This window comes from Callionymus lyra, chromosome 1, assembly GCF_982586985.1.
Source record: "Callionymus lyra chromosome 1, fCalLyr1.hap1.1, whole genome shotgun sequence".
NCBI classification, from domain to species: Eukaryota; Metazoa; Chordata; class Actinopteri; order Syngnathiformes; family Callionymidae; genus Callionymus; species Callionymus lyra.
Genome location: NC_141818.1, coordinates 31,232,222 through 31,257,665, shown reverse-complemented (window position 1 = coordinate 31,257,665; position 25,444 = coordinate 31,232,222). Strand labels below are relative to the sequence as shown.

Sequence of the window (25,444 nt, the reverse complement as noted above, 5' to 3'; positions counted from 1 at the left end):
TAGCAAACAACATACTGCTTTATTACCGCCACCTACTGGTATGGAGTTTGCATAGAACTAGTTTTCTTCACATTTACTAATAGTAATTAAGTATGTTAGTAATATAAATAGGCTATTATAAAGTATACTCGTTATTTACTCCTTTTTTAAAACTATTTTCGCCGAAGATGTTGCGGTACCAAATCATAACATTCTCACTGAAATGTCTAATTAATATACATTTGAAATCCAAATGTATCTAACACCTCCTTAAATTACTTGTTAATATTTTTCTCTTTTTTCTCCGTATTTTGGACGTTTACTTATAGCGTTTTCTATTTTCCCCGGGCTTTTGCAAAAATTTCACAATTTCCTGATCGCACAATGGCTGATTCGGGGCTTTATTCTCTTTTTCTATTGCTTATTGAATGAGTACTTGCTGGTTTACAGCTGCCAATAATACGTGAAAAATAAATTAAATGGTTCAAAGACATTTTGTAAAAATAACACACACCTTTGGATATGTAATCCACAAGTTTAAAAAAAATGAAATTTGACCTCTTGGAATTTGTTGTTGGATCAAAATATGTTAGAATATAAAAATTCTCTACAATAAAAATTGTAGAGATACAATTTGAGTATCAACTGATGCCGATCAGATACCAGTGTTAAAATATGAACCTTCTTACTGTGAGATAACTCTAATCCTACTTTGAATACAACGTTAACGACTATGTAACTACAATGATAGTATTTATTTTAATAAAGTTCTTTGAGAATAAAAAGAAAATACAGTGTAATTGTAAACTTTATTTATCCTATAACCTGCTAAAAAGCGAAGACCAAGTGGCTGTTCATGATGGAGAAAAAAAATCTTGAAGAAAAATCCAGACATACATTTACATACGTTTACATAAGTAAACATTGAACGTCTGCACATTGTGTGTTGCTGATTGGCTGTTGAAGCCAAAGCGTCAGAGCCAGCATGTCATAGGATGAACGGCAAAAAGGCCTTTCTGTGTGACGGGTAGTCCGGGAACCGGCGGTGGTAGTCCCTGAGGAGCAACGCAAATGAGATTCATCTTATCTTCACATGAGATTGTGTAGGACTGACCGGTGGTGCTGGACAGCCCGCGGTCCGATGGAGCACAGAGTGAAGAAGAAGAAGGCGAAGATCGGAAGAGACCACGAAGCAAGAAAAAGGCCGAACCACTCCACTATCTCCCCAAAGTAGTTGGCACACGAAACCCACTGGAACATGCCGCCTAAAATGTAGATAGTCGTGAACATGGTGCCAGGTCTTCAGGAGTCATATTCTGGTACCGTAGGGTATCCGGTAGACCTCCTCTCCGGGTCTGCGAAGGCAGCGGAGGACATGATCACTGTGGATGTTGATGATGAAGCCGCAGAGGAAGAGGAGGAGCCCTGTGGAGACGAAGTACATCCATTGTGGGTTCACCTTCCACGACTACATTGAACTCAAGGCTGCAGCTGCACGTTTGCGGATTTCATTCATTCATTCATTGACAACCGCTTTATCCCGGGGTCGGGGTTGCGGCGAGACTGGAGCCTATCACAGAATCATAGGACGAGAGGCAGGGGACACCCTGGACAGGATGCCAGTCTGTTGCAGGGCACGCAAAGACAGACAACCGTTCACACACACACTCGAGTTAGCTCGATTGATAAACCCTATGAATAATTACCGTCATCTCAGCTTCATGTCATGTGGAAGATGTTGAGTTTACTGACCTACTATTCTGCGATCCAAGCTGTTTGTCCCAGAACATCAGGACCATGACTGACCTGCAGTGAACCGGACATTGAACTTCCATGGTCCTGTTAAGGGCTGGTGGTTTAGGTGCGAGCAGTGGACGAGGTGGTGACCCTGCAGCAGGCCGTTGAAGGAACAGAAGATCGCTGAACTTAAGACTATAAACAGAGGGATCGGTCTTCCTCGAGTCAGGAAGCTGTAGATGAAGGCTCTGCAGCGGGTTGAACAACAAAACCTTGAGTTATACATGTTTATTGTCATTTATTATTTATTCATATATATTTAAAGCTCATACATGAAACAACTTAATCCCACCACAGCTCCTCTTTCAGAGTAATAATAACAAAACCTCTTGACATCTTTTTTTTGTCAATAACAGACTGCGCCTGTGGGGAAACCTACGACCCCACCGGAACCTTTCATCAGACCAAGACAAGACAATGTGAGAGAGCCCGTCCCCACAAGAGAATGCACGAATCATACATGTTCAAACACATGTCCAGGTTCTGTACTGACACCACAAAAAAAATCCTATGCTGTGTTTACACTGGTAGGAAAAGTTTCTCATTCTGTTTCGTCTTCTAGAGCGGCTTTATGTTTATCACACAACCCTGATCACAACTGCAACTTGTTTCACCAAAGATTATTCGCACTTCCAGACAGTGAAGGTCTGATGAACCTTCATGAAAACAGAGTCATGTTATTTACAGGTCAGTAGGTGGCGCCAGCTGTTGGTGGTGATGATGTGATGATACAAAAACAAAGTAGAATAGTGCAGAGACCACCATCAAGTGGGCTCTTAAAAACAATGACACTTCTTCATGAAACTTCATCTGACCATCACTACTTCTTCCACCATTACTACCTTTTTTTTAACCTTCTCATCCCTTGGGCTACGTAAAAAAACAACTTAGGGGCGCTAGAGAGCACTTCAACTCTAAACTTAAACTTGTGTCACCTCTGGAAGTAATGCAGGATGAAGGCGTAGAGAACCAGATCCGCCTCAGTGGTTCCTCGGTTCCCGTCAGTGAGGAGCAGCAGCACCAGGGGCAAGAAGAAGGACGGGACCTCCTGGAGGAACCATCCCAGTCTGGCCGGACAGCAGCGGCTCTCGGGCTCCACGTATCGTCCGTACTTCCCGGGGATCCGCTGCTGTCTGTGGAGGAAAGCAACCGCGCACGCGATCAGAGTCCAGCTCCCGAGAGACACTGCAACAAACCAACAGTCCATCACGACCCTAAACCCGGAACATACCCGATGCTCTTATACGGTGATGTCTCCAACTGTGGGCGGGTATGAATATTGAAGCTTTTCTGTTCGGTTCCGCCCCTAAAAGTTTACGAGAACTTAAATAGCGAAAGAGCAACGAACGTATTGACCAACTTTTGAGACAAACAGTTTTGATTGATTGATTGAGATCTTCATTGACAACAGTACAATGTTTGAACACACATAGACACACCTGCTGCCAAAGGGATGAAAACACAAGAAAGCAAATGCTGATTTCCATTGTGGTCCCTTTGTGTGAGAGTGTGTGTGTGTGTGTGTGTGTGTGTGTGTGTGTGTGTGTGTGTGTGTGTGTGTGTGTGTGTGTGTGTGTGTGTGTGTGGGGGTGTGTGTGTGGGGGTGTGTGTGTGTGAGTGTGTGTGTGTCTGCAAGTGCATGTGTATGATGTCAAGTGGGGGAATATGTGGTTGTGTCTCCACACTGTTGTTCGGATAAGAACACAATTACAAAGTCCAGTATCAATAAAATACAATATTAAAATATAAACTAACCTAACAATTACAAAGTTCAATGACGCTCTTCAAGCTAAGACCTGACCCACTGTATAGAGGCACCGTTGAATCTCAAGGCCCTTAGTTTAAACAAAAGAATTCTAACATTCACTCTGTCAAATGCTTTTTGGAGGTCCAACAGGACCATCCCACAATATTTACCATCATCTATTTAACTTCTAATAAAGTCCGTCAAGTACAGGAGACAAGTGTCTGTAGAATGAGATGGTTCAAATCCTGATAATCTAACTGGGATGTTATCTCCTGAGACCGGAGACCAATCCATATTCAACAGTTTTTGGTTAAATTCCACTCCACAATAAGACTTCATTGATCTCATACTGACTGAGTTATGGTGACAAAGAGCTGGTTTCTGGATCCAAGATATAGAAAATGAAGGAGTGGTCACTTAGCCCAAAATCAATAACCCTACTATTGGACATTTTGGATTTATCTGTCACCAGCACCACATGAATTGTAGTACTGGATGATTTAGTCATCCTACTGGGCATCTGCATTAACTGCCAGTAACACGTCTGTTTCTATCTTGCCTAATGCAAAATTTTCAATTTTTCGATCTCAGAGTCCGATATTTCTGAATGCGGCCAAATCATGATGAAAATGGTGATGAAGAGGATGAAAGTGATAAAGTTGAGGATGAAGATGAAAATAATGATAAAGATGAAAATGAAACCTATGAACAGAACGAAAATCACTCTGATGATAAAGAATAATATTAGGTTATTTCAACGTTCACTGTTTTTCTCACTCTTACGATATTAATACCACTTCCAATTCAAACTGGAATTTATTTGAGTGTGTTGTTGTGAAAAAAAAATCAATTCATTTAGAACTCACAAGCTTTGAAAAGTGTCAACTAATAACGGTCACAAAATAACCAAGTATATCCAGCTGCAGAGGCAGAGGATTCAGACCGACGTCGATTCAGACAGGAAGTTGGTTTAGACGAGCATTTGGGGCGTGGCCAATTCCGGAAGTAGCCACAGACTAACTACGCCTTTTTTTTATTTCGCTAAAGACTTATCGAAGACGAAGATGGAGGAATTTGTACAAGAAACAAAAACAATTAAAACTGTGACAACCACGCGGACAACACGGTAAAATAAACAAATGACAATTTTCAAATTTCTTTTAAATGTTTACTGTTATTTCATGTCATAATGTTTTCACGTAGTTAAATGACTATTTTTACGCTTTTTAAAATGTTTGTTGTCATTTCATTTCAGATTTTTTACGTAGTTAAATGACTATTTTTACGCTTTTTAAAATGTTTATTGTCATTTCATGTCAGATTTTTTAAGTAGTTAACTGACTATTTTTACGCTTTTTAAAATGTTTACCGTCATTTCATGTCATAACGTTTTCACGTAGTTTCAGCAATACTTCTGTTTACTTGTTTTTCTAGATATATAACCCCAGCCAAATGTAGGTTTACAACATTGTTTTTGTTTATTAATTTGCAAGGAAGTGACTTATTATTATTTGTAAATCAATTAAGGTTCAAGCAGTATATATATATATATATATATACACACCATTATATATAATACAGATCAATACAGATGAACAACCAAATGACCATTGAGAAATGCAACAAGTGTTTGTTCTATCACTGACCTTTTATAGAGGTCAGCGAATTCAGACCAGCACGGATGGACAAAATTGAACAGCACATACAAAGCCACTTCAGAAAGGCAATCATCATGGAGGTGTGTTTAGTATATCTTTAGTTAGTTCCTCATATGTTGCATCATAAAAGTCTAACCATTTTTATGTTTGACAGACTGTACCATACACAGATGAACCTCACTACTATTGTCGGTATTGTGGCGATACAGCTGTCATGGTTGCATGTTGCATGGATGTTTGTATCTTTAAAACATGTTGAATAATAGAAACATGTATTCAGTATTAATACTCTTTGGTGTGTGTTCGGTACTAAAAATTCAATGGACCTTTTGCAGACAACACTAACAAACTAATCTGTTGTCTTTGCAGTAAGATCATCCGAAGTATGTTCTGGCAGTTGATGTGAAACAAGGTTTGGCAAATAAAAGTGTGGTAAAGCTCACATTATCATTTACCTTTCTTTCTTTTTTAAAATATATATTTTTCAATATATTTATATAGGACACTCCACAAACAAATTGGTGGGCCTGACTGTGGAGTCTTCATGCTGATGGTGAGATATGGTTTAAGCATTTCAAATGCGGGTTCTAATTAACACGTTTATCATTGAACTTGTTTCCAATTTATCTTTTTTAGTGTTTTTTTTTAAGTACGCCTTGCTGCACCGAACACCTTCGATGCAGTATGTGCAAATGAAAATATTAACCTCTGTTGTTTTCTCAAACAAACATTGAGTTCTTCCAATACATATTTGTCTTCCAGTCTGACCTTCCAACAATCAGGAAATTGTGGACCTGGTTCTGAGGGAGAACTTTGGGGACTTCCATGAAAGTCCTACAACATTGAATTACCGTGTGAAGAATCCACGTCTAACCAGATCATTGCAGGACAGAAAACCATGATGAGAGATTTGTTTTTTATTTCATAGTTTGGGTTATGTTTGTTTGTTCCTTTTTGTTGTTTGGATGTTTTATGTAAATAAAGTTTTATGTGTGTCTTTCAATAATGTCATTAATATATATGTGTCGTTAACATCTAAATGAATCTTCAAAGCAATACAAAAATTAATACATCAGATGAGAACTACTGTTGAAAGTGTCTCATATTTAAGCCTTATATAGGTTTTATTCAGATACGAAGAATGACAAGATATTGTGTTCAGTGTTCCAGTGTCTGTTCAGGATTTTATACCAATAAACACTCTTATGTTTGATTTTGAGACAATACGCCAAAACTTTTAATCTAAAAAAACATTAGGGATTCTCTTTAATGGTAACAATAAACAAGTGAGTGAATAGTTCATAGCAATACAATAAGTACTTGTTTATTGTAACCCTTGCTGCAGGACATAAACAACGAAAACAAACAAAAATGGAACGTGTCACACCTGGATACGTGCCTGTCATGCGCGGTAGTTTTCAAAACATGTTATTTTTTATTTAAGTCACATTACGTAGCAGGTATCATTATATCATCCATTATCTGCCAGAAGTATCTTTAAAGCGCTGTTTACTAACTTGTTGTGTTGTTTCTAATTATAAATAAACTAAATACGTGTTGAACGTTCAACTAACTCCACGTTTAATTAAATTTAATCACGATTTGTCGTTCGATGAAAATCATGTTTACCATTTACATATGTTACAGATTAGTTTAAAATCATGCTCGCAAACAGGTATTTAAAAATGGCGCTGTTTAAAAAAATCACTCGTCTGAAACAACTTCCTGTCTGGATTTACGTTCCGTCTGAAATTACCGGCTGCAGATGGACCAGGACCCTCCTCAAAAAAACAGCGTTGCGCACTTTCAAGCTGCATCTTCAACATCAGTGTTTTATTGTGAAGGCCTGCCGCTTAGGGCGCCCCCTGGCTGTGCCATTGAGAACAACAGCGGCTTGTCTCCGATCCCAGCCTCCATTTTAGCAAAGACCAGGCGGAGCAGCAGCGCCGGCCCGCACTCACAGCCGCCGGTGCAGGATTCCCCTCGAGCGGCGGACCCAACCACGGTCGATGCCCCGCGGAGACGCTTTTCTTCGGGCGTGATTCGGCGTGTTTCCCGGGATGTGCGTGCGGTCGGACGCGGCCCCTGTCAGGCATCGACACCACTGACGGTTCGACGCACCTGCGGAGGATCCAGACGACGAGGCGGAGACGGGGGAGGAGGTTCCGGGGCTCAGGTGCGGATTTGCCCTCCGTGGGTGTAAATGATCGGGCGTGTTTTTTTTCTGACCTCCGCCGCCGGTGCAGCGCGCGGGCCACCAGCGGGGCTGCGGTAGCGGCCTGTCCTCCGCCTCCAGCCGGGCAGCATCACCGTCCGGCGCCGCTCCTGGAGGTTATATAATGATCCTGCAGAGGACACGTCCGTGGGTTCGCCCGTGTCCTTGTGGGTCCATCCGCGGGCGTCCGTGTGTGTGTCCGCGGCGGGTGACATTGGACCGGTGGCTGGTCTCGATTCCCGGGAAGCGGCGCGTGTTCGCGGCTGCAGGTGCAGCAGGGCCGCGGTCACATCCTCCGGAGCTTTCCCGTCCATGATGACCCGGCAAACACGAGCCCAGAACCGAACAGAACTCAACTGAACATCGCATCCCGACATTCAGTTTAATGTTCGATTTTACTCTTAACGAGTCTCGTGTTTTTAAAGAAGGAATCCAGTCATTAATAATGAAGATTATTCTCGGAAGGTCTTTGTTTCCGTCATAAAACCGCGCACAACATGGAACACACGCATTAGTTTTTTCTGAGATTGCAGTTCATTATTTGATCGTGTTGGTTAAGAACACGAATTAACTGTCACGTGACGACATCACTTTTATATGACAACTCTAGATTGTTCAAATACATTCCATTCCATTTTAGTTGTCTCTCCTTGACTCTCTCTCTCTCTCTCTCTCTCTCTCTTCCCTTAAAGTCTAACCCTCATAGAGATTTAGGATGGGGAACCTCTTGCGTTTGAGTCCCTAAAAAGCAGTGGAACACAGCGAGAGTGGAAATTCACCATCAGTGGAGAGTTTTGTCCTCCAATAGAAAGGATGGAGTACATCTTTGATCGAACAGGATACTCATCCCCCTGAGTTCAAAAACATGGCGATCAAACCAAACCTTATGTTTTGCAATGGAAACAAAAAGGGAAGGGACAGACTTCTGTTCATCAAATGAGAAGTATATTTAGTTTAAAACAAGTGATTAACGATGAAATTAGGCCATTTTCTACAGATATATATGTATGTATAAATATGTAAATGGTATCTGTATGTATATGAGATTAAAGATGATGCTTCTCTATTGTAGTCTGAGATTGGTTATGCTCTAAAAAATACAAAGCTTTTACCAGGCGAAGGACAAAATGATGAGACATTTCTTATTCATGCTCTTCTTTCCCAGGTCAATCATTGACGTTAACATCAATTTGTAATCATTGGTCATGCATTGAAGGAGAGGTGGTCTGGGGTTCATCAGGTATTGAGTCGTTGTTCAAGACCCTGAATGACTTGGTGAGCCAGATCTGGACCCATGGCACATGTTTTAAGATTGCTAGTTACATTGAAATAAAATATTTAACTAGCATACTTCCATACATCCATTTTATTTTCTTGGATAACCATTGATGGGTACTGACCACTGTAGACCACCCACTAGTGAGTCATTCTTAATGTTGTGTTGATGTCCTTAAGTGAAGATGAAAAGCAGCATAATTGACGCGTCAGATCAGCCGATTTGATCTCTATACTGACAATAGGGTCATGTATGTTGTAGTCTTGTTTACAAGTGAGGGAAGGATGACGTTGGGTGGAGGAAAAAAAAAAAGAGCTGAGCCAGAAGGCAAATCTCTCCACTGACGCTCAAACCTGTGGTCGGCAACTTTTTAGTAGACGAATGGCAAGATAACTGGTAAATAAGAGTTTCCCTGTCTTGATTCTCCCAGAGTGATAAGCTTAGTCATCCAGTAGAGATTCAGAATAGAGCTCCGACGTTAGACCTAGACTCTTGGAGTCGGAGGAGGGTTCTGGAGAGAAGTTTTTACATCGGCTGCTGCCCAGGTGACTCGACACACGGCAGTAACTTCTTCCATTCATTGAGAAAATTGAAAATAAAAAACGCGAAATACTTTTTTTTTGTAAAATATTGTCCTCTGGCAATAGAGTGTTTGCCAGCAAATCGCTGCTTCATTAACTTCCAACTTGCATTGGTGCCTGTGCTAATATTAGCATGCTTACACGGCCCACCAAGCGGGGAAAAGTCCAACAGGAGACTTGTTTGGTGACGTTGGTTCTGCTGCAAAAATGACTCAGGTGAGGCCAGATGCCATAATCATAACCAGGCTGTGTCAGCAGAGTAATGGATTATTGTAATCTGATAACAAGATCAGTAACTCCCGTCAGACGAGGAGTGACCACTCACTTTCGCCGACCACTTACGTCAGGTCACTCTGGACTCTGCTCCTCTTCAGGTCCTGGACGATGCTGCACTGAGCATGCTCCTGAGACTTATCGTTGCCATGGCGATATTCGGTGGCGGCCAGGCGTGCAGTGGGCGGAACAACTGCTCCTCTAACCCGGAGTCCAAAGACTACTGCTACTCTGCCCGCATACGCAGCACCGTGCTGCAGGGGCTGCCCTTTGGGGGCGTGCCCACAGTGCTCGCTCTCGACTTCATGTGCTTCCTGGTGAGTAGGCAGGAAATGATGTCACAACGGTGCTCCCCGATGACGCTAGCGCTTTGTCTCCTCCAGGTACTCCTGTTTGTCTTCTCCATTTTACGGAAGGTGGCGTGGGATTATGGTCGACTGGCGCTGGTTACGGACGCCGACAGGTATAACACTCGTTACTCGGAGTTACAGTTATGTTTGTGAGACTTTTCCGCAGCATTGTGAGGAAATTTGTAATTGTGATTCACGGTTGAGTAGTGCAGGGTCAACCTTTGCCCATCAGGGCCACTGTGCTAAGTAAAAACCCTGTTGATGTAATGCTGCTATGATGCTAACGTTGATGATGCCACCTGGCGTGTCTTCATGTTCACCAGCCGGAGGCGGGACAGGGGCAACTATGAGCCGGTGATAAGGTACCCGAGTGTTGGAAATGTCATATCCCCAGTGACGTGCTAGTTGGTTAACAAGGCAGGAAGTTCTCACCGTCGGGTGTTTCTTCAGACATGTGTTTTCTAGCTCCAGACCCTTGTCTACGACAGGTTAGCTTGAAGACCAGTTCGTTGGTTGACGTCTTGCATGTATATCTCCACAGCGTTGCCTCAGCCATGCACTCGGATACACCAGACCGCTATGAACGTCTTACCTCCGTTTCCAGCTCTGTCGACTTCGAGCAGCGTGACAACGTAAGTTTGGTTTCCATAGCGACAGTCTGTGGGCTCTCTGTGAGGGAGAATCTGGGTGGGACTTCTTCATCTCCTCTGTTAAACTGTTTATGTTATCCCTGCAGGGTTTCTGCTCGTGGTTGACCGCCATCTTCAGGATCAAGTGAGTCATGGTTTCCTGCTCAAAAACTAAATTCATAGCACCTCCATCATGACCTTTGCTCCCTTTAGGGATGAGGAGATTCGGGAGAAGTGTGGCGAGGACGCCGTCCACTACCTGTCGTTCCAGCGCCACATCATCGGGCTGCTGGTGGTGGTGGGAGTTCTCTCTGTGGGGATCGTGCTGCCGGTCAACTTCTCCGGGGACCTGCTCGGTGAGTCCACGTTTGCTCTGGTGGTCGGAGCCTTAACAAATACTGACGTCTGCTGTGTCGCGGGATGTTAAGTCCGCATTATTAGCAAAGACGTTTTTATGAGACAAGGAGCGCCCGGACCCCCGTCTAAAGAAGGTACAACTCTAGGGTGTCTGTGGTTTTTATTTGTAGCTCCAGAGGTGCTGTGGTGTGATCTCTAGATCTGTGAAGTCCTGGGTCTGAACCTAGAGGTCCTTCTGTGGATGTGTCCTTTTTGTAGACGAGTCCAAGAGGTCCCACACATACACGCACATGTACGTCACCGGTCTTGACACCTGTGAGTTTCGAGTTCAGTCGCAAAATTTAAAGATGTTGGAAACAATGATTCTCAGGTCAGGCTCCATGTCCATCTAGATGACTTGACATCGTTTTTTCTACACTTCCAGGTTATTCTTTAGAAATACAATCAACATTATAATGTTAATGTGGAGCACGGGGGGGGGGGGTGTATAGTCGAAATATCTAAAGCTTACTCACTGACTAAAGCTGCTGGATAATTATCAGTTGACTGTCAGTCTGGCATTGCTCATTTCAGCTGAAACTAGGTTAAACTGGACATGCCTGATCCTTTGGAACAAAAACTTGCACCACCATGGCCCACTGAAGACCGGTTTGACAACCCCTGACCTAAATTATCCCTTTTTTTCTAAATAGTTCTTGAGCATTGCTGGTGTCTGTGCGGCTGATATTTTACGATATCTCTGTCAATACAATGACAATGACTTTGAAAAAAAACATTATAATAGAAGAGGCTGTAGAAAGCTCTGCTTTATTTGTTGAAACTTTCTGTCGGTGAGAAACATTGAAATACACTCTCAAATGAATAAAGTAGACATAAATCGTTTTAGTTTTGCTTGGGGGAAAAAAAACATGTCATATTGTAAATAGAAGTGAAATGCAATATTTAATAGTTCAAAGGACCACACGACAACCTTTCTTTTTACTCTGTGTTCCTGACAAAGAATAAGGAAAACACTAACTTATCAATGCCTTGCTTCAGGCAAAACCTCCTGAGGTACTGACGGTCTCTCTGTCTGTAATAATGTGCCTTCGTCTAGTGCCCGGTGTTGTTCTTTCAGGAGATGATAAAAGTTGTTTCTGCTGCATTCCTTCTCCACAAGTTCCTGTACAACCCTTCCCTGTTAAGTTCCTTGATCCTGAAAACCAAATATCTCTAATTATGGATGAGGACTTTCACTTTGCCACTTAATCAGTGGAAGACTGGGTGGTGTAAGTGCCATTTCGGTCAGGCCTAATGTTCCATTCCAGGAACTTCCTACGGAAGTGTCGGACGGATGGACGCTTGGAAATGATCGGATTGGAAAAGATGGTCCCTTTTTTCATGTAAATGTTTAACGTGTGATAGAAAGTGTCCTTCAATCAGTTGGCCTTTTGGTGACTTGTAAAGAAAAGTGTTTAAAAAGACATTTGCGGGGCGTGACGTCATCACATAGTAAGTGATCCCGACTGGCTTTGGCTGCCGATCAACGTGAAAGGAGTGTCTGTACACGTTCTGGGAAATCTGCACGATCTGGGAACGCGTGCACAATGGTCTGTTTTCAGTCGCAATTTTTTTTTTTTTATGGAGAACCGATTCGGCCAAAAAAAGGTAGTACTCTGTAATATTATTTGTTTACGATTCAGCAATTCTTGTGTATGCATACGTGTTGCATTGAAAAAAATATATTTGTATAGCTACGAATGTATCGTCTCATTGAGTCTTAAAACAGCGACTTTAAATAAATAGGAAAACATCCTGGTGTTTTAGAGTAAATAAACACAATGTCCATCAGTCGAAACATGACCCATTATCATAGGGGACGTTTAAGCGTAGTTGCTGGATCTTTTTCAAAATGACACAAAAAAAAAAGTTTGTCACTTTCTCTGGAAACGGGGAAACGTGATGTTCTTGGACCAACAGCAGGTTCTTGATTGTTCCTCTCTGTTGCAGAAAACAACGCCTACAGTTTTGGAAGAACCACCATAGCGAACCTGAAGTCTGGGTTAGTGTCGTGACAACGTTTCTCCGCCACGTGCTGCACAGGTCATGTGATCTACTGCTGCTCTGTTTTCAGGACCAACCTCTTGTGGCTACACACGACGTTCGCGTTCATGTACCTCCTGCTGACGGTCTACAGCATGAGGAGACACACCTCAAAGATGCACTACAAGGAGGATGACCTGGTGGGAGTCCTGTCATGTGACTAAATGTCATGTTACCTGATCAGACTGACTTATTGTTTGTGTCCGACAGGTCAAAAGAACCTTGTTCATAAACGGGATTTCCAAATATGCAGAGGAGACGCAGATCAAGCAGCACTTTGAGTAGGCCTCCCTCAGCCCCCATCTTCTCACTGACCACTTTACTAACCTGGCTCTGTTTTCTTCTGAAGGCTGGCGTACGAGAACTGCAAGGTTCTGGAGGCCCGGATCTGCTACAACGTGGCCAAGCTGATGTCTCTGAATGCTGAGAGGTGAGGCGTTGTGGTGCATGCTGGGATAAGCTGCTCAGTCACCTCGTGGCTCTGTTTTGGGCAGGAAAAAGACGGAACGCAGCAAGAAGTTCTTCACAGACCTGATGGCCAAGGAGCACGTTCCCACCATGATCAACCCCAAGCCCTGTGGACACCTGTGCTGTTGCGCAATCACCGGCTGTGAGGAGGTAACAAGGAGCTCCATTCCTTAGAAAACATTCACACTCCATCTTTAAGCAGAGAAGAAGAACATAACCTTGATTGTCTACTGTCTAGGTTAGGAAACTATTTTAGAGGTGAAACTCGAAGAACATATATCAGATTTTGTTTAAAGTCATAATTCATTTTACTTGTACAAGGAGAGCAAATACAGGACATTCTCATTGTTTAGCTTTTTCATTTGAAGGCATCCCCCTGAATTATTTTCCAGCACAAGCTGAGCAATGATTTAATCAATGGCAACAATTAAACATTATATTGGGTTAATTAATTTTCTATCTTCTAACCTGGTTGCCTGGAGGTTATATTGATTATGTAAGGGTTTTATCACTCTAATCAGAATATTGAGTAGTTAATAACATTTCTACACAAGACTTTGAATCTTTTTATTGATATAAGTTTATTGTTGTTTTTTTCATGTCGATACATAATTTTGTCTGGTCTGATGGCACTACCATACATTTCTATATTGTATTAAAAAGGCAACAAATAAATAATATTGACTCTACAATTTAAAAAAAAAAATAGAATTGGAATATAACTATATGTGTAAAAAAAATTAATTTGGAAAACTGTCATGTTTTTAATTAAATGATTCAAAAATACAAATAGACTTAGAGAGAGATTTTAATATTCTAAATATTGATTTCAATTGATAAAAAATGTGCCTCATAGTAAGAAGGTTCACAGGCAGGATGGGAGGGCGCAACCTGTGACCTTTCTGTGGGGAGTTTGTATGTTCTCCCCGCGTTGCGTGGGTGTACTCCAGTTTCCTCCCACAGTCCAAACCCATTCAGAGGTTGATTGGGAACTTGAGGAAATTGTAGGTGTGTTTTAGAATGGTTGTGTGCCCTGTGATGGACTTGCATCCTGTCCAGGTTGTCCCCCGCTTCTCAGAAAAAGCTGGGTTAGACTCCAGCCCCCGCCTCCCCCATAAGGGAATAAGCTGCACAGAAAACTAATGAATGAAGTTCATTTTTTCAGCATTTATAGTGTCAACATTTGAAATGTTAAATTCAATATTCTGATGGCACTGATGTGTTTACATAACTCATCCTCCGTCGCTCCCTGCAGGAGGAGGCGGTGAGCTACTATACCAAAAGGGAAGCCAAGTTGAAGGAGGAGTATAGAAAGGAGAAGGAGAAGGTCCACACAAAACCACTTGGCATGGCCTTCGTCACATTCCAGAATGAATCCATGACTGCCATGTGAGTGTCGGTGGACTCGACTGACGCTTGAGCAGGAAGTTTGACTTCTCACTGTCTCTGCAGAATTTTGAAGGACTTCAACGCCTGTCAGGTAACAGGCTGCCACTGTCGCCAGGAGCCTCGCTCGTCTCAGTTCAGCGACGTTCTCCACGTCCATAGCTGGAGTGTCTCGTATGCGCCGGACCCCCAGAATGTCCGCTGGTGCGTCCCGGACCTGCTGCGCTGCCGCTCTCGTGGACGGTCACTTGATATTTATTGTCATGTGTGTGTGAAGGGAGCACCTGTCGCTGGGCGGGGTCTCGTGGTGGATCCGATGCTTCATCATCAACTGCATCCTCTTCCTCCTGCTCTTCTTCCTCACCACACCGGCCATCATCATCTCCACCATGGACAAGTTCAACGTCACCAAGCCGGTCGAGTACCTCAACGTAAGTGACCTGGACATGTTGGTTATAGCTGTTCAAGGCCGCTTTCAACTAATTGCACTTCTCCGTGTCTCCGCCCCTTTCTCGACTCCACCCCCGTGCAGAACCCCATCGTGACCCAGTTCTTCCCGACTCTTCTTCTGTGGGCCTTTTCTGCTCTTCTTCCAACCATTGTTTATTACTCTGCCTTCTTTGAAGCTCACTGGACGAGGTACCGAAATGTCACCTTTTCTTAAATCAGTTCTGTTTAAAATTTAAATTTGACAGAAGTGCCCGCGCTACATGTGGCCAAGCCGCTGATTGGCTGAAGCTAATAATAACTAATAATAACGCACAACTGTACAATGCATTACAAACATTCGAGTTCAAAAATAATTCGCTTTTCAAATACTTTTTAATATTCCCCTTTTTATAACTCATTCTACCCGTCTGTAGTTCGGATCATAAACACCTAAGAGAAAAAATAACAATATGAAAGAAAAATGTTTATTGCCAATAGTGTTAGAAAAACACAGGATTTTCTTTTGTAGTGCATACATATAAAAATGGAACACATTAAATAAAATGACTGTTTCAATAAACTGGGCATATATACATTAAACAATTAATTTAAATCAGGAAAATAAATCGAAACTAAACCTAAATAATGACTAAGGTGTTTGTGATCCGAACTACAGACAAGTTATAGAAAGGGGAATATTTTTTTAAATTTGAAAAGCGAATTATTTCGGAATCAAATGTTTGTATTGCATTGTACAGTTGTGCGTTGTTATTAACAGTTTCAGCCAATCATCCGCTTCGTCACATGTAGCGCGGGCACTTCCGTTGGTCTCAAAGTCACATGTATCGTCAGACCAGGAAATAAAAGAAAGGAAAGTGATTAGATTGACAGAGTTCGTCTTTTTGTCAATATAAATGTTTTATGTGTGGCAAAAAGTATCATGTAAACGTTCTATTGACGTTTCTTTAACCCACAAAAAAATTGTATAGAGACATTAGCATATGCACCGTGTGACGTCATCATGTAGGAAGTGGGGGATTGTAAGGGGGACCGAAATTGTACCTACACCCCCACTTGTTCAAGCCCCCCTTGTCTTCCTCTGACTGTCTGTCACAACTACGGTTGCCCTCTGCTGCCCCCCACTGTCAGTGCTGTTGTCCCTACAGGTCGGGAGAAAACCGCACAACGATGCACAAATGTTACACTTTCCTGATCTTCATGGTTCTCCTGTTGCCATCGCTGGGACTCAGCAGGTAACTCGTCTCACTTAAGGACTCACAAGTCGCGAACAAACGTGTCCCTCAACATTTGTCCCTTTCCTACAGCCTGGACGTCTTCTTCCGCTGGCTCTTTGACAAGAAGTTCCTGGCTGACGCGACCGTTCGTTTTGAGTGAGTGTGGGATCTGGGTGGGAGAAGAAGGTAAAACCACCAGACGTTTGCTCAACTTGTCCCTCCACAGGTGTGTCTTTCTTCCCGACAATGGCGCCTTCTTTGTCAACTACGTCATCGCCTCTGCTTTTATCGGAAACGCCATGGACCTCCTGCGAATCCCCGGACTTCTCATGTACATGATCCGTCTCTGTCTGGCGCGCTCGGCGGCGGACCGCCGGAACGTGAAAAGGGTGAGTGTGACTTCTGCGTCCTGGCGGTCCGACCTGACCTCTGACCTGCCACTTTTCTGTCCTCAGCATCAAGCGTACGAGTTCCAGTTTGGTGCGGCGTACGCATGGATGATGAATGTCTTTACTGTCGTGATGGCCTACAGCATCACATGCCCCATCATCGTGCCCTTTGGTAAGTCCGCCGAGTCGGCGTCCTCTGTAGCTGCGCCTGCTCTGCTGGTTACGCTTTGGTCCACTTTCATTCTCTTGGCAAACACTCGTCCTTGGGAGGGGTGTAGGCCTTCTGCACCTTCTGCTGCTCCTCTTACGCTTGCTGCTCCTCCTCAGGGCTGATGTACATGCTCCTCAAACACCTGGTGGACAGGTACAATATGTACTACGCATATCTTCCGTCTAAACTGGACAAGAAGATTCACTCTGGAGCCGTCACTCAAGTGGTGGCCGCGCCCATCCTCTGTCTCTTTTGGCTGCTCTTCTTCTCCACTGTTCGCACTGGTAAGATACGCCCTCCGAGGCACCGGCTCTACTGTCTGAACCGTCGCCATCGTTGTCGGCAAGAGTTTGTGAGCAAATTTCTCAGGGAAACATTTTCTGGCTCTGAAATGTTCAGACTTGTCTCCAGGCTTTGAGACGCCAACGTCCATGTTCACGCTTGTGGTCCTCGTGGTCACTATTGTGGTTTGTCTCTCGCACATTTGCTTCGGGCACTTCAAGTACCTGAGCGCGCACAACTACAAGGTGAGTTTGCCTTTGTTTTACGATGGGCCTCGGTTCCGTTTGATCCTTAAGCCGACGTCTTTGCCGCAGATCGACACCAAGGACACAGACCCTGAAACGGTGGAGAACGGTCGACCCGTTCGACCCTCGTCATCACCCACCACCAAGTCCCAGGTGAGCCCTCCTGACACGGATGTTCTCCATCTCTTAAACTGCAGACCAACACGTGTGTTGTTTTTTTCCGTGTTCCAGCAGCAGATGTACATCGCTCAGGTCCTTCAAGACCCGCCGTCAGACGAGCCGGGCGGGACCAGCGGCGAGGAGGATCGAAGCTCGGCACACGACGAGGAGCTGCTGAACGGCGGCAGTGGAATCAACGAGGCGGATTTTCAGTCAGGGGAGGACAGTCTGATCGCAAACGAGGTCCGCCAGTAGCTGGACTGGATCCAGCGAGAGCGTGCGGGGGCCAAATTAGACTCCACAGACTGACACGGGAGGGTCCTGCCCCTCCCTGCCTGAAGACTCGACCCTGACCTTTGACCCTGTTGATGCTCCATTTGTAAATAACCTTGTGGGCGGAGCTTTAAACTGGTGCCTGGATGGGACTTCCTGCCAGAAGTTTCCTGTTGCTTCAAATGGCTAGCTGCCATAACCATTAGCCGCTAAGCTATTTTCCTGTTCAATACGTCAGGACCTCCCCCTCTGATGTGGTCATCCTTTTAACCAATGAGTTCACTGGATCACCCAACCATATGTCACCTGTAGGGGCGGAGCCTCATCACATGGTGAATATATTTCATTTCAAACCCTCGACCAGTCTTGGGCGTGTTAGCTTAGATGAGTCTAGCTTAGCAACAACACAACAAGGATATTATCTGTCATGCTAACAAGCTAAAGGCGTGTTCTGTCTAGTTGAGGGAAGGGCTCAGATTTGAAGAAAAAGTGATATCTCTTCTAAGGAATGGCACTTAGCATGGTAGCGAACAGGTTTTATCCTGAGGTGGAAACGTTTCACTGGATGCAAAACGGAAAAGTGTCTTGAACTTGAATGACTGGCTAGCACTAGCATGTTCCCAGCCTACAACAATTGGTTCCTTGTTTTATTCCCATGTAGACGTGACGCTAGGCGAACGCATTAATGTTACAGGCAGCTAACTAAATGGTGGCGCTGACCAGAAATGTGTCGCATCCTGTGCGTCTCCGATTGACCTTTGCAAATCAGAATCTACAATTAGAATTGTATGGACGGCACTTTATTAAAAGAAATCGGCAAGCTCCGCCCCTTCTGAGACTCTCGGAAACAAATCGAGAAAATTGCTAAGATGCTATCGATTCCACAGTTAAAATGAGCTGGTTGTGATATTAAGAGTTCAGTCAGGAGCCAATGCTAACAGTTGAATAGAAGTGAAAATGCTAGTTAGCAAGTAAGCTAAACACGCCTGCATTTATTTGCTAATAACATGCTAGCAGCTGGCGTCTTTTTTGCCCAGCATGCTAATGTTACTAGCTAACATTGTGCTTCATCTACCTGTCAATCAAATAACAAGCGCACACAGTGGGGGTGGGGCTTTTAATGGTTGGCAGGACTATGGTGGAGTGGCCATGATGGGAGCCAGATTCTGGCCCCAGAAAAGTGATGAAGTCTCAGGTGAAGTTTGTTCAGTTTACATTATTATTTTTTTTCTGTTCTAATGTGTGAACGTGTGCTTGTGTTGTGTGCACGTGCAGGCGTGCGTGCGTTAACTCAGATGGACGATGAAAGCAGTAGGCTGGTGTTCTGTAGTGGTCTACATGCTGGAGGTCTCGGCGCAGCTCTTGACCCGACGGTCTGGATATTCAGATGTATTTAGCCCCGCCCCCATGACCTGCTCCCAAGTAGCCACGAGCCTCCGAAACAAGCCTGTCCAGTCAAGATGCTCAATCACTGTGGCAAAACTACAGAAGTGGGCGTGGCCCAGATAAGGGGGTGACGGGTGTTCACATGACGGTTCTGAGCTGCCGCAATGGGGTTTTGTAAGAAAATTGAAGCGCCAGTTTTTTTCTTTGTTAGTTTTCTAACGTTGAATGTGATGAAATAAACATGTAAATATCGCAAACGTATTTATTAACGTGATTTTATTTATTTACACTGTCCAACCGTTTGTTTATCCACCAATAAAACCTTTCTCTCCTCTCTGGTTGTTGACTTAATGTTAACCGAATATACCTTTCACGAGACGATGTCTTTCTTCGTTAAGCCTGACTATAAAATCAGCTCAGATTAAACTATTGCCAATAGTTTTGTCTTACTTGGTAAGCCCTGATATGTCATAAGTGTTATGTTATTGGTATAGATCAGTCGTCTTTGCTGTACCACACTAAACCGAGGGGGGTCACTAGATCGATGTCTTGAAGCTATTTTGCAATGGCTTCAGTAACATTCGTTCTTCATATTATGGGTAAGACAATAGGGAAAAAAAATGAGGTGCAATGCTTCTCTTCACCTGCAGCGCCGCTGTCTTCAACTCGCCGTTAACTCCAGTGTCATTGAAGAAGAGTCGCGCGGGCGGAGCCTGTTAGCAGCAGACTAGCCACCAGCTAAGCTAACGTTATGTCGATGACCTCTCGGGTGGTTCTTGGAGTTTCTGTGGTTGTTACTATAAGCACCGTGACCATAGTGCACCTGAAACAAACCTGGGACAGAGAGGTAAGTCGGACTGGACCGGCTTTAACCGAACCGGCCAGTATTAAGATATTGTGCAGCCTTACGGAGCTAAATGACGTCACTGTTAGGTTGCAAACAAATATAAAGTGAAACGGCAAATCTTTTATTTGTTTTCCTTTGCAGCAACACACTAACGAAGGCTTGAGGTAGATACGAAATTTGAAGAAAAAAAAATTCAACAACTCGCTGTCTTCCGGCTTTAATTTGAAGGCTGGCGGATGTTGAAGTTCTTGTTAGTTTTTAAGACACCGCTAGATGTATTGAGCTTATGTCTCTCTGGTTTAAGATAATAAACAGAATATTAATGTCAACTAAGATTCTGATGTCTTAGAGCAGGGAATTAAATGTATGCCTTGTTTGGAGATGGAGGACAATGACTGATAATTACATTAGATATATAAGTTAAGTTTTGTGACTTAACTGGGATCAGATAAAGGGATTCTTTACTTTTCCCAGCGTCTTCACAAAGGAGTGATTCGGGATCAGGAGCGCCTGGAACAAAAGAAGGAAAATCTCCGCCTCCTTGACGAACAGAGGCTTCTGACCAGACACCTGGAGGCGGAGAGACTCCGGAGAGAGGCTGAGGCTTCGTCCCAACACTGACTGAGAGAGACATAGGATGGTCCAGAGACACCGGCAGATAAGAACAAGCACACATTGACCAGAGCGAACATGGACGGCAGCGGCGAGCAAGTGGTCGGTGCAGAGGATGACGCTGCTTTCACCTCAGCGTCGGAGGGTTTGGAAGAGGGTGAAGTGGAAGGTGAGACTCTGCTAATCGTGGAGTCAGAGGACCAGGGCTCTGTGGACTTGTCCCACGACCAGAGCGGCGACTCACTAGCCAGTGATGCAGGCGAAGAGGTGGAAAGTGTGTGGTCCAGTGAAGACATGGCGTTTTACTGTGAGCGATGCCACAAGTGGGTTCCTGCAGGTGAGTCACATGACTTGCGTGCATTTGGGAATTCCTGGGTCTCATTCATGAAGTGCGAGTAAATCCCAGTGCAGATTTTCATGCCCTTGCTCATCTTAATATAACTGTCGTACTGTGGGGCTTTTGTTCAGATGAACCGACCGCTCCCTGTTATCGATACATGGTTGTGGCAAAGAAGGACACAGGAATGAGTTTAAGAGAGGGTGCTCGTTTAGTGAAATATGCTAAAGTCAAAAAACAACTCACATGATCACATGATTGACTCTTGGCAAAGCAGAGATCTATCGCAGAGACGTCTTCAAGTGCCAAGCGCAAAGTTGTAACGAAATGGCAGATCTTTTATAGTATGGTCACTCCTGTTTGTATGATTTTACAGCAACTCTTAAAAATTGGATCATAAAATGGCCATGCCCAGTGGTAGATGTGGAAAGTAACAGAAGTTGATGTCTTAGAGAGAATCAGTTGACTTACGCAGACGTCTGTCCTTGAGTAGAGACTTGCTGGCACAATCTTTAGATTTGTTATGGTTCTCTCAGTGTGTAGGGTTGACCTGTCCTGAAGTGCAGATGAGCTTGACTTTAATATGAAACATAACCTGTTAATTAAGTGATTATTGGGAATGTCTGCTAAATCTAGATGATCCATTCAGTGAAATTGTCATTTCCCCACAATATCACAAAATAAATGTATACATGATCCGATTAAATCCCTAATAGACATGTGACTCACTTCAGACAATATGTATAATATAAACGAATATTCAATATCATATTCAATATACCACGCGGTCTTTTATCTTTCGACTGTAGAACAATTTACAGATGAAACACAAATAGTTTGACATGAAACTGGATCTAAATAACAATGTTTTTTTTTTTGTTTTTTTTCTTCTTTTAAAAATATTCTTAATATCAAGAAAACAGAAGGTCGCTGCCATTGAAGTTTGTTCTGCTCATGCTTCATGAGTGAGACCGTCTCTTTCTAACTGTATGTTTGTGCTTGTGCCACGTGGATCCACGAGAAGCCGATCTCCGTGGTGACCAGCCAAGCTACTTGAAAGGAGACAACTTCTTCCGGTTCGTGTGCTCCCAGTGTTCCGAAAATGGGAAGGAAAGTTTTGAGAGGATGAGACTGACCTGGCAACAGGTGAGGATGACATGCTACACAAGTTTCTAACTATAACGTCATCAGGGGATGAGAAAAAATTGAAACACGAATATTTAGATATTTATATTACTGTTTTATTATTCAACTCGTCGATTTTTATTGATTTTTACTTTAATAATATTTTATTATTACCATTAATCATTTGGTTTATTTATATTTAATAAAGTGTGTGTAAAATAAAAGAATAAAAAACATTTTTAATTCATAATTAACATGCATAAGGGCTAGGGTTAATTTATTCATTCGTTTGTTCATTTTGGTGTTCCAATTTAATTTCCGGCCACTAGATGGCAGCAGTTATTATGTCCTACGCAGCTGATAGAACAATGAAATACCAGGAGATCCCGGTGATGACTGAGGACGAGAGGATACAGTCGATTCCAGCAGCTTTGAAAGCTGATGTTTGGACATATTTTGGTTTCGGTTTCATTAATTTAACCAAAAGTGACAAACAATCACACAATGTCACTGAAATCCGGAGTTTATCAAAATTCATCATATCGAGAGTGGAATATATCGTGTTGTGAGATTAGTGCACAATGAATCCAAGTCACTAAAGTGACTCAAAAGAACAGACAGACAGTTTTTGACGACAGTAGCAGTTTAATGTGATTCACCATTCGGCAGGTGGTCATGTTGGCCATGTACAACCTGTCCCTTGAGGGAACCGGCCGTCAGGGATACTTTCGCTGGAAAGAAGACATCTGTGCTTTCATCGGACGCCATTGGAACTTTCTGCTGGGCACTAGGTGACTTCCTTGACATCGATTAAATCCTGTTGACTGTCACTCACTTCTGACTCCTTGTAGGAAGAAGACGTCAACATGGTGGAGCACAGTGGCTGGTTGTCTTTCAGTGGGAAGCCCCAGCTTCTTTCGCTCGGGAGCGCAAGAGTTTGGGGAGCCTGGTTGGTGGAAGTTAGTACACAACCGGCCCCCAACTCTGAGACCCAACCCTGAGAAGTCGAGCAACAAAACTAGAGGTTGGTGTCACTTTTCTGACTTCCAGCTTCCCATCTTAGAAACAAAACTGTTTTCGTTACAGCGGTCAAAGCCGCGGTCGAGCCGATCATCACAGTGGAGGGTCTGCGACGACGTGGTGCCCGAAACCCTGTGGAGAACGCAATTCAGTTGAAGGAGAAGCGTTCGCGGACACAGGAGGCCAAGGACATCCGGAGAGCTCAGAAGGAGGCGAGCGGGGCGTACACAGACCGCAGCTCCTCATCCACACCCGTCAAGCTAAGCACCGGCCGCACCACAGTGCCAGGGAGGAGGTCCGAGCTGGTCCTGGAAAAAGGCGAAGTTGTCGATTTTTCCTCACTCAGCTCATCCGACAGAACGCCGCTCACCAGCCCGTCACCATCACCCTCGCCGGACTTCTCGGCTCCTGGAACGCCCGCCTCACACTCTGCTACGCCCAGCTTGCTGTCAGAGGCCGACCTGATTCCGGATGCAATGCCTCCGCATGCCCTTTTCCACGGTGAGTCATGACATGACAAGTCTGAGAGGATGAAGGTGTCACCTTGTTCATCTGTTTGCAGACGACGAAGAGATGGAGACCGAGGGGATGATCGATCCAGGCATAGAGTTCGCTCCGGCACCGGCCACTAACCTCGTTGTCCAGAAGAAGCTCCGCCCCACACTCTCTCACATCAAACGGGAAGCTGACAGTGAGGACGAGAAAAGCAGGGAGGGCGACTTTGAAGAGCAGACGAGTCGCGATGAGGTCCCGCCAAACTCCGGCAGAGGTCCGGAGAGAAGACGAATCACACGCCCTGAGAAGTCGTATATTTCCCAGACTCCCCGGTTCTCTCCTTTGAGTTTGTACGAGGAGCGCTTGCTGCGTCTGCGCCTGGACGCCTGCCCACTCGCTCTCGCCGTCACCCCACAGGCAAAGCGCCTCCACAGGAAGCTGCTTATTCGCCAGGCAAAGAGGCAAAGGGGGCTCCCCCTGCTGGACATTGACCGAGCCGTCAGCGCCACACTTACTCTGGTGGGAGGAATCTATGACTCCAATGAGGGCATTCCACTGGCAGGGGGGAGGTACTGCACCAACAGTCAGGAGCAGCGGATTCTTGATCGCTTCCAGGTGAGCAACTCGCCGAGACTCGTGTCATCCATGAGGTTGTTTACGTTTCTTTGTCCTGCAGGTGAAGCTCTCTGGTCGCAGGGAAGCTCATCAAAACGGCGCCTCCTTCTTGTTCAGGCTGATGGGGTCGGACAAGTTGGACCAGAGCATCAAGAGTCCCTACACCTCCAGAACTCTGAAGCCCTTTATCAGGTACACAGTCTTTTAACAAATCTTTCTGCTGCCCTCATGTCCTGTTGCTGACTCTTCCGTCTTTGACAGGAGAGATTTTGAGAGTCGGCCGCTGAAACTCCGGCTGCTGGCTGAGATCCGAGCCCATTCTCACAAAGAGGACACGCACTGGAAGTCGGAAGTTGACGCTCCGATTGACTACTGCTACGTGCGGCCCAATCACATCCCGTCAGTCAATGCAATGTGTCACAACAGCTTCTGGCCAGGTGGAGACACGTAAGAGATGCGTGCCCTTGAGCAGCACTGACTTGCTTTGCTTTCTGCAGGTGTGGATTTATCCGAATGTCTGCAGTACCCCGACTTCAGCGTCGTGGCTCTTTACAAGAAGGTGGTGGTTGGCTTTGGCTTCATGGTTCCTGATGTGAAATACAACGAGGCCTACATCTCCTTCCTGCTGGTTCACCCGGAGTGGCGGCACGCCGGCATCGGAACTTTCATGATCTATCACCTGATCCAGGTGAGGCTGCAAGTAACATGACCATTTCACCCCGAACTGAAACTGACGTTTGTGTTCAGACTTGTATGGGGAAGGACGTCACGCTCCACGTCTCCGCGAGCAACTCTGCCATGTTGTTGTACCAGAAGTTTGGCTTCAAGGCAGAAGAATATATCCTGGACTTCTACGACAAATATTACCCTCCCCACAGTAGCGAGTGTCGACACGCCTTCTTCCTGCGCCTGCGTCGTTGACTAGATTGTATCATAGGTCTTTCTTTTGTGGCGACTTCATTAAAATTTCAAAAGACACTTGCTCA

General features: G+C 44.4%; 4 protein-coding genes and 1 long non-coding RNA gene across 9 annotated transcripts; 4 read left to right on the top strand and 1 right to left on the bottom strand.

Annotated features, from left to right (window-relative positions):
* Positions 1-774: 774 nt before the first annotated feature.
* On the bottom strand, positions 775-3,679 carry LOC148088944 (3-oxo-5-alpha-steroid 4-dehydrogenase 2-like). Its single transcript, XM_087782532.1, has 7 exons — positions 3,672-3,679; positions 3,008-3,082; positions 2,712-2,909; positions 1,786-1,964; positions 1,303-1,404; positions 1,094-1,244; positions 775-1,034 (listed from the first exon to the last, which is right to left on the bottom strand). Exons 1-7 carry the CDS (start codon positions 3,677-3,679, stop codon positions 968-970), a joined length of 780 nt encoding a protein of 259 aa, XP_087638658.1. The 3' UTR covers positions 775-967.
* A 1,158-nt stretch (positions 3,680-4,837) lies between these two features.
* On the top strand, positions 4,838-5,863 carry LOC148088943 (uncharacterized). Its single transcript, XR_015710452.1, has 3 exons — positions 4,838-5,593; positions 5,683-5,734; positions 5,818-5,863. It is a non-coding gene; the product is annotated as an uncharacterized LOC148088943 (long non-coding RNA).
* A 1,208-nt stretch (positions 5,864-7,071) lies between these two features.
* LOC148088942 (mechanosensitive cation channel TMEM63B-like) lies at positions 7,072-19,741 on the top strand. Of its 5 annotated transcripts, none has more exons than XM_087801560.1 (23): positions 7,072-7,357; positions 9,628-9,843; positions 9,910-9,989; positions 10,418-10,508; positions 10,613-10,650; positions 10,719-10,861; positions 12,852-12,903; positions 12,976-13,084; positions 13,155-13,225; positions 13,294-13,374; positions 13,439-13,562; positions 14,668-14,801; positions 14,865-15,002; positions 15,076-15,229; positions 15,331-15,437; positions 16,394-16,480; positions 16,553-16,618; positions 16,689-16,851; positions 16,918-17,023; positions 17,179-17,346; positions 17,462-17,589; positions 17,659-17,742; positions 17,824-19,741. In XM_087801560.1, the coding sequence occupies exons 2-23, from the start codon at positions 9,652-9,654 to the stop codon at positions 18,001-18,003; spliced, it is 2,496 nt and encodes an 831-aa protein (XP_087657686.1). In that variant the 5' UTR covers positions 7,072-7,357; positions 9,628-9,651; the 3' UTR covers positions 18,004-19,741. The 5 variants fall into 5 exon arrangements, with proteins under 5 accessions (XP_087657686.1, XP_087657677.1, XP_087657713.1 ...); XM_087801551.1 differs by having other exon boundaries at positions 17,821-19,741; XM_087801578.1 differs by having other exon boundaries at positions 7,073-7,357; positions 17,474-17,589.
* Positions 19,742-20,123: 382 nt separating this feature from the next.
* On the top strand, positions 20,124-20,875 carry pet117 (PET117 cytochrome c oxidase chaperone). Its single transcript, XM_087801538.1, has 2 exons — positions 20,124-20,254; positions 20,729-20,875. The coding sequence occupies exons 1-2, from the start codon at positions 20,159-20,161 to the stop codon at positions 20,873-20,875; spliced, it is 243 nt and encodes an 80-aa protein (XP_087657664.1). The 5' UTR covers positions 20,124-20,158.
* Positions 20,876-20,944: 69 nt separating this feature from the next.
* kat14 (lysine acetyltransferase 14) lies at positions 20,945-25,441 on the top strand. The gene is made up of 10 exons (XM_087801509.1): positions 20,945-21,203; positions 22,228-22,349; positions 22,998-23,119; positions 23,180-23,352; positions 23,415-23,849; positions 23,911-24,458; positions 24,520-24,650; positions 24,720-24,895; positions 24,956-25,146; positions 25,206-25,441. Exons 1-10 carry the CDS (start codon positions 20,945-20,947, stop codon positions 25,377-25,379), a joined length of 2,331 nt encoding a protein of 776 aa, XP_087657635.1. The 3' UTR covers positions 25,380-25,441.
* The last annotated feature ends 3 nt before the right edge of the window (positions 25,442-25,444 follow it).

Bases quoted from the DNA above. Each gene is read 5' to 3' on its own strand.
- LOC148088944 (XM_087782532.1), bottom strand. The intron at 1,965-2,711 runs GTGACACAAGTT...AACCCGCTGCAG, and splicing joins ATCCTGCATTACTTCCAGAG to AGCCTTCATCTACAGCTTCC. The intron at 1,405-1,785 runs GTCAGTCATGGT...TCGTCTCCACAG, and splicing joins CAATGTCCGGTTCACTGCAG to GGCTCCTCCTCTTCCTCTGC.
- LOC148088942 (XM_087801551.1), top strand. From the start codon at position 9,652: ATGCTCCTGAGACTTATCGTTGCCATGGCGATATTCGGTGGCGGCCAG. The intron at 15,003-15,075 runs GTGCGTCCCGGA...GTGTGTGTGAAG, and splicing joins GACCCCCAGAATGTCCGCTG to GGAGCACCTGTCGCTGGGCG. The intron at 17,347-17,461 runs GTAAGATACGCC...TGAAATGTTCAG, and splicing joins CTTCTCCACTGTTCGCACTG to ACTTGTCTCCAGGCTTTGAG.
- pet117 (XM_087801538.1), top strand. From the start codon at position 20,159: ATGTCGATGACCTCTCGGGTGGTTCTTGGAGTTTCTGTGGTTGTTACT. The intron at 20,255-20,728 runs GTAAGTCGGACT...TACTTTTCCCAG, and splicing joins AACAAACCTGGGACAGAGAG to CGTCTTCACAAAGGAGTGAT.
- kat14 (XM_087801509.1), top strand. From the start codon at position 20,945: ATGGACGGCAGCGGCGAGCAAGTGGTCGGTGCAGAGGATGACGCTGCT. The intron at 24,459-24,519 runs GTGAGCAACTCG...TTTGTCCTGCAG, and splicing joins GGATTCTTGATCGCTTCCAG to GTGAAGCTCTCTGGTCGCAG. The intron at 24,896-24,955 runs GTGGAGACACGT...TGCTTTCTGCAG, and splicing joins TCACAACAGCTTCTGGCCAG to GTGTGGATTTATCCGAATGT.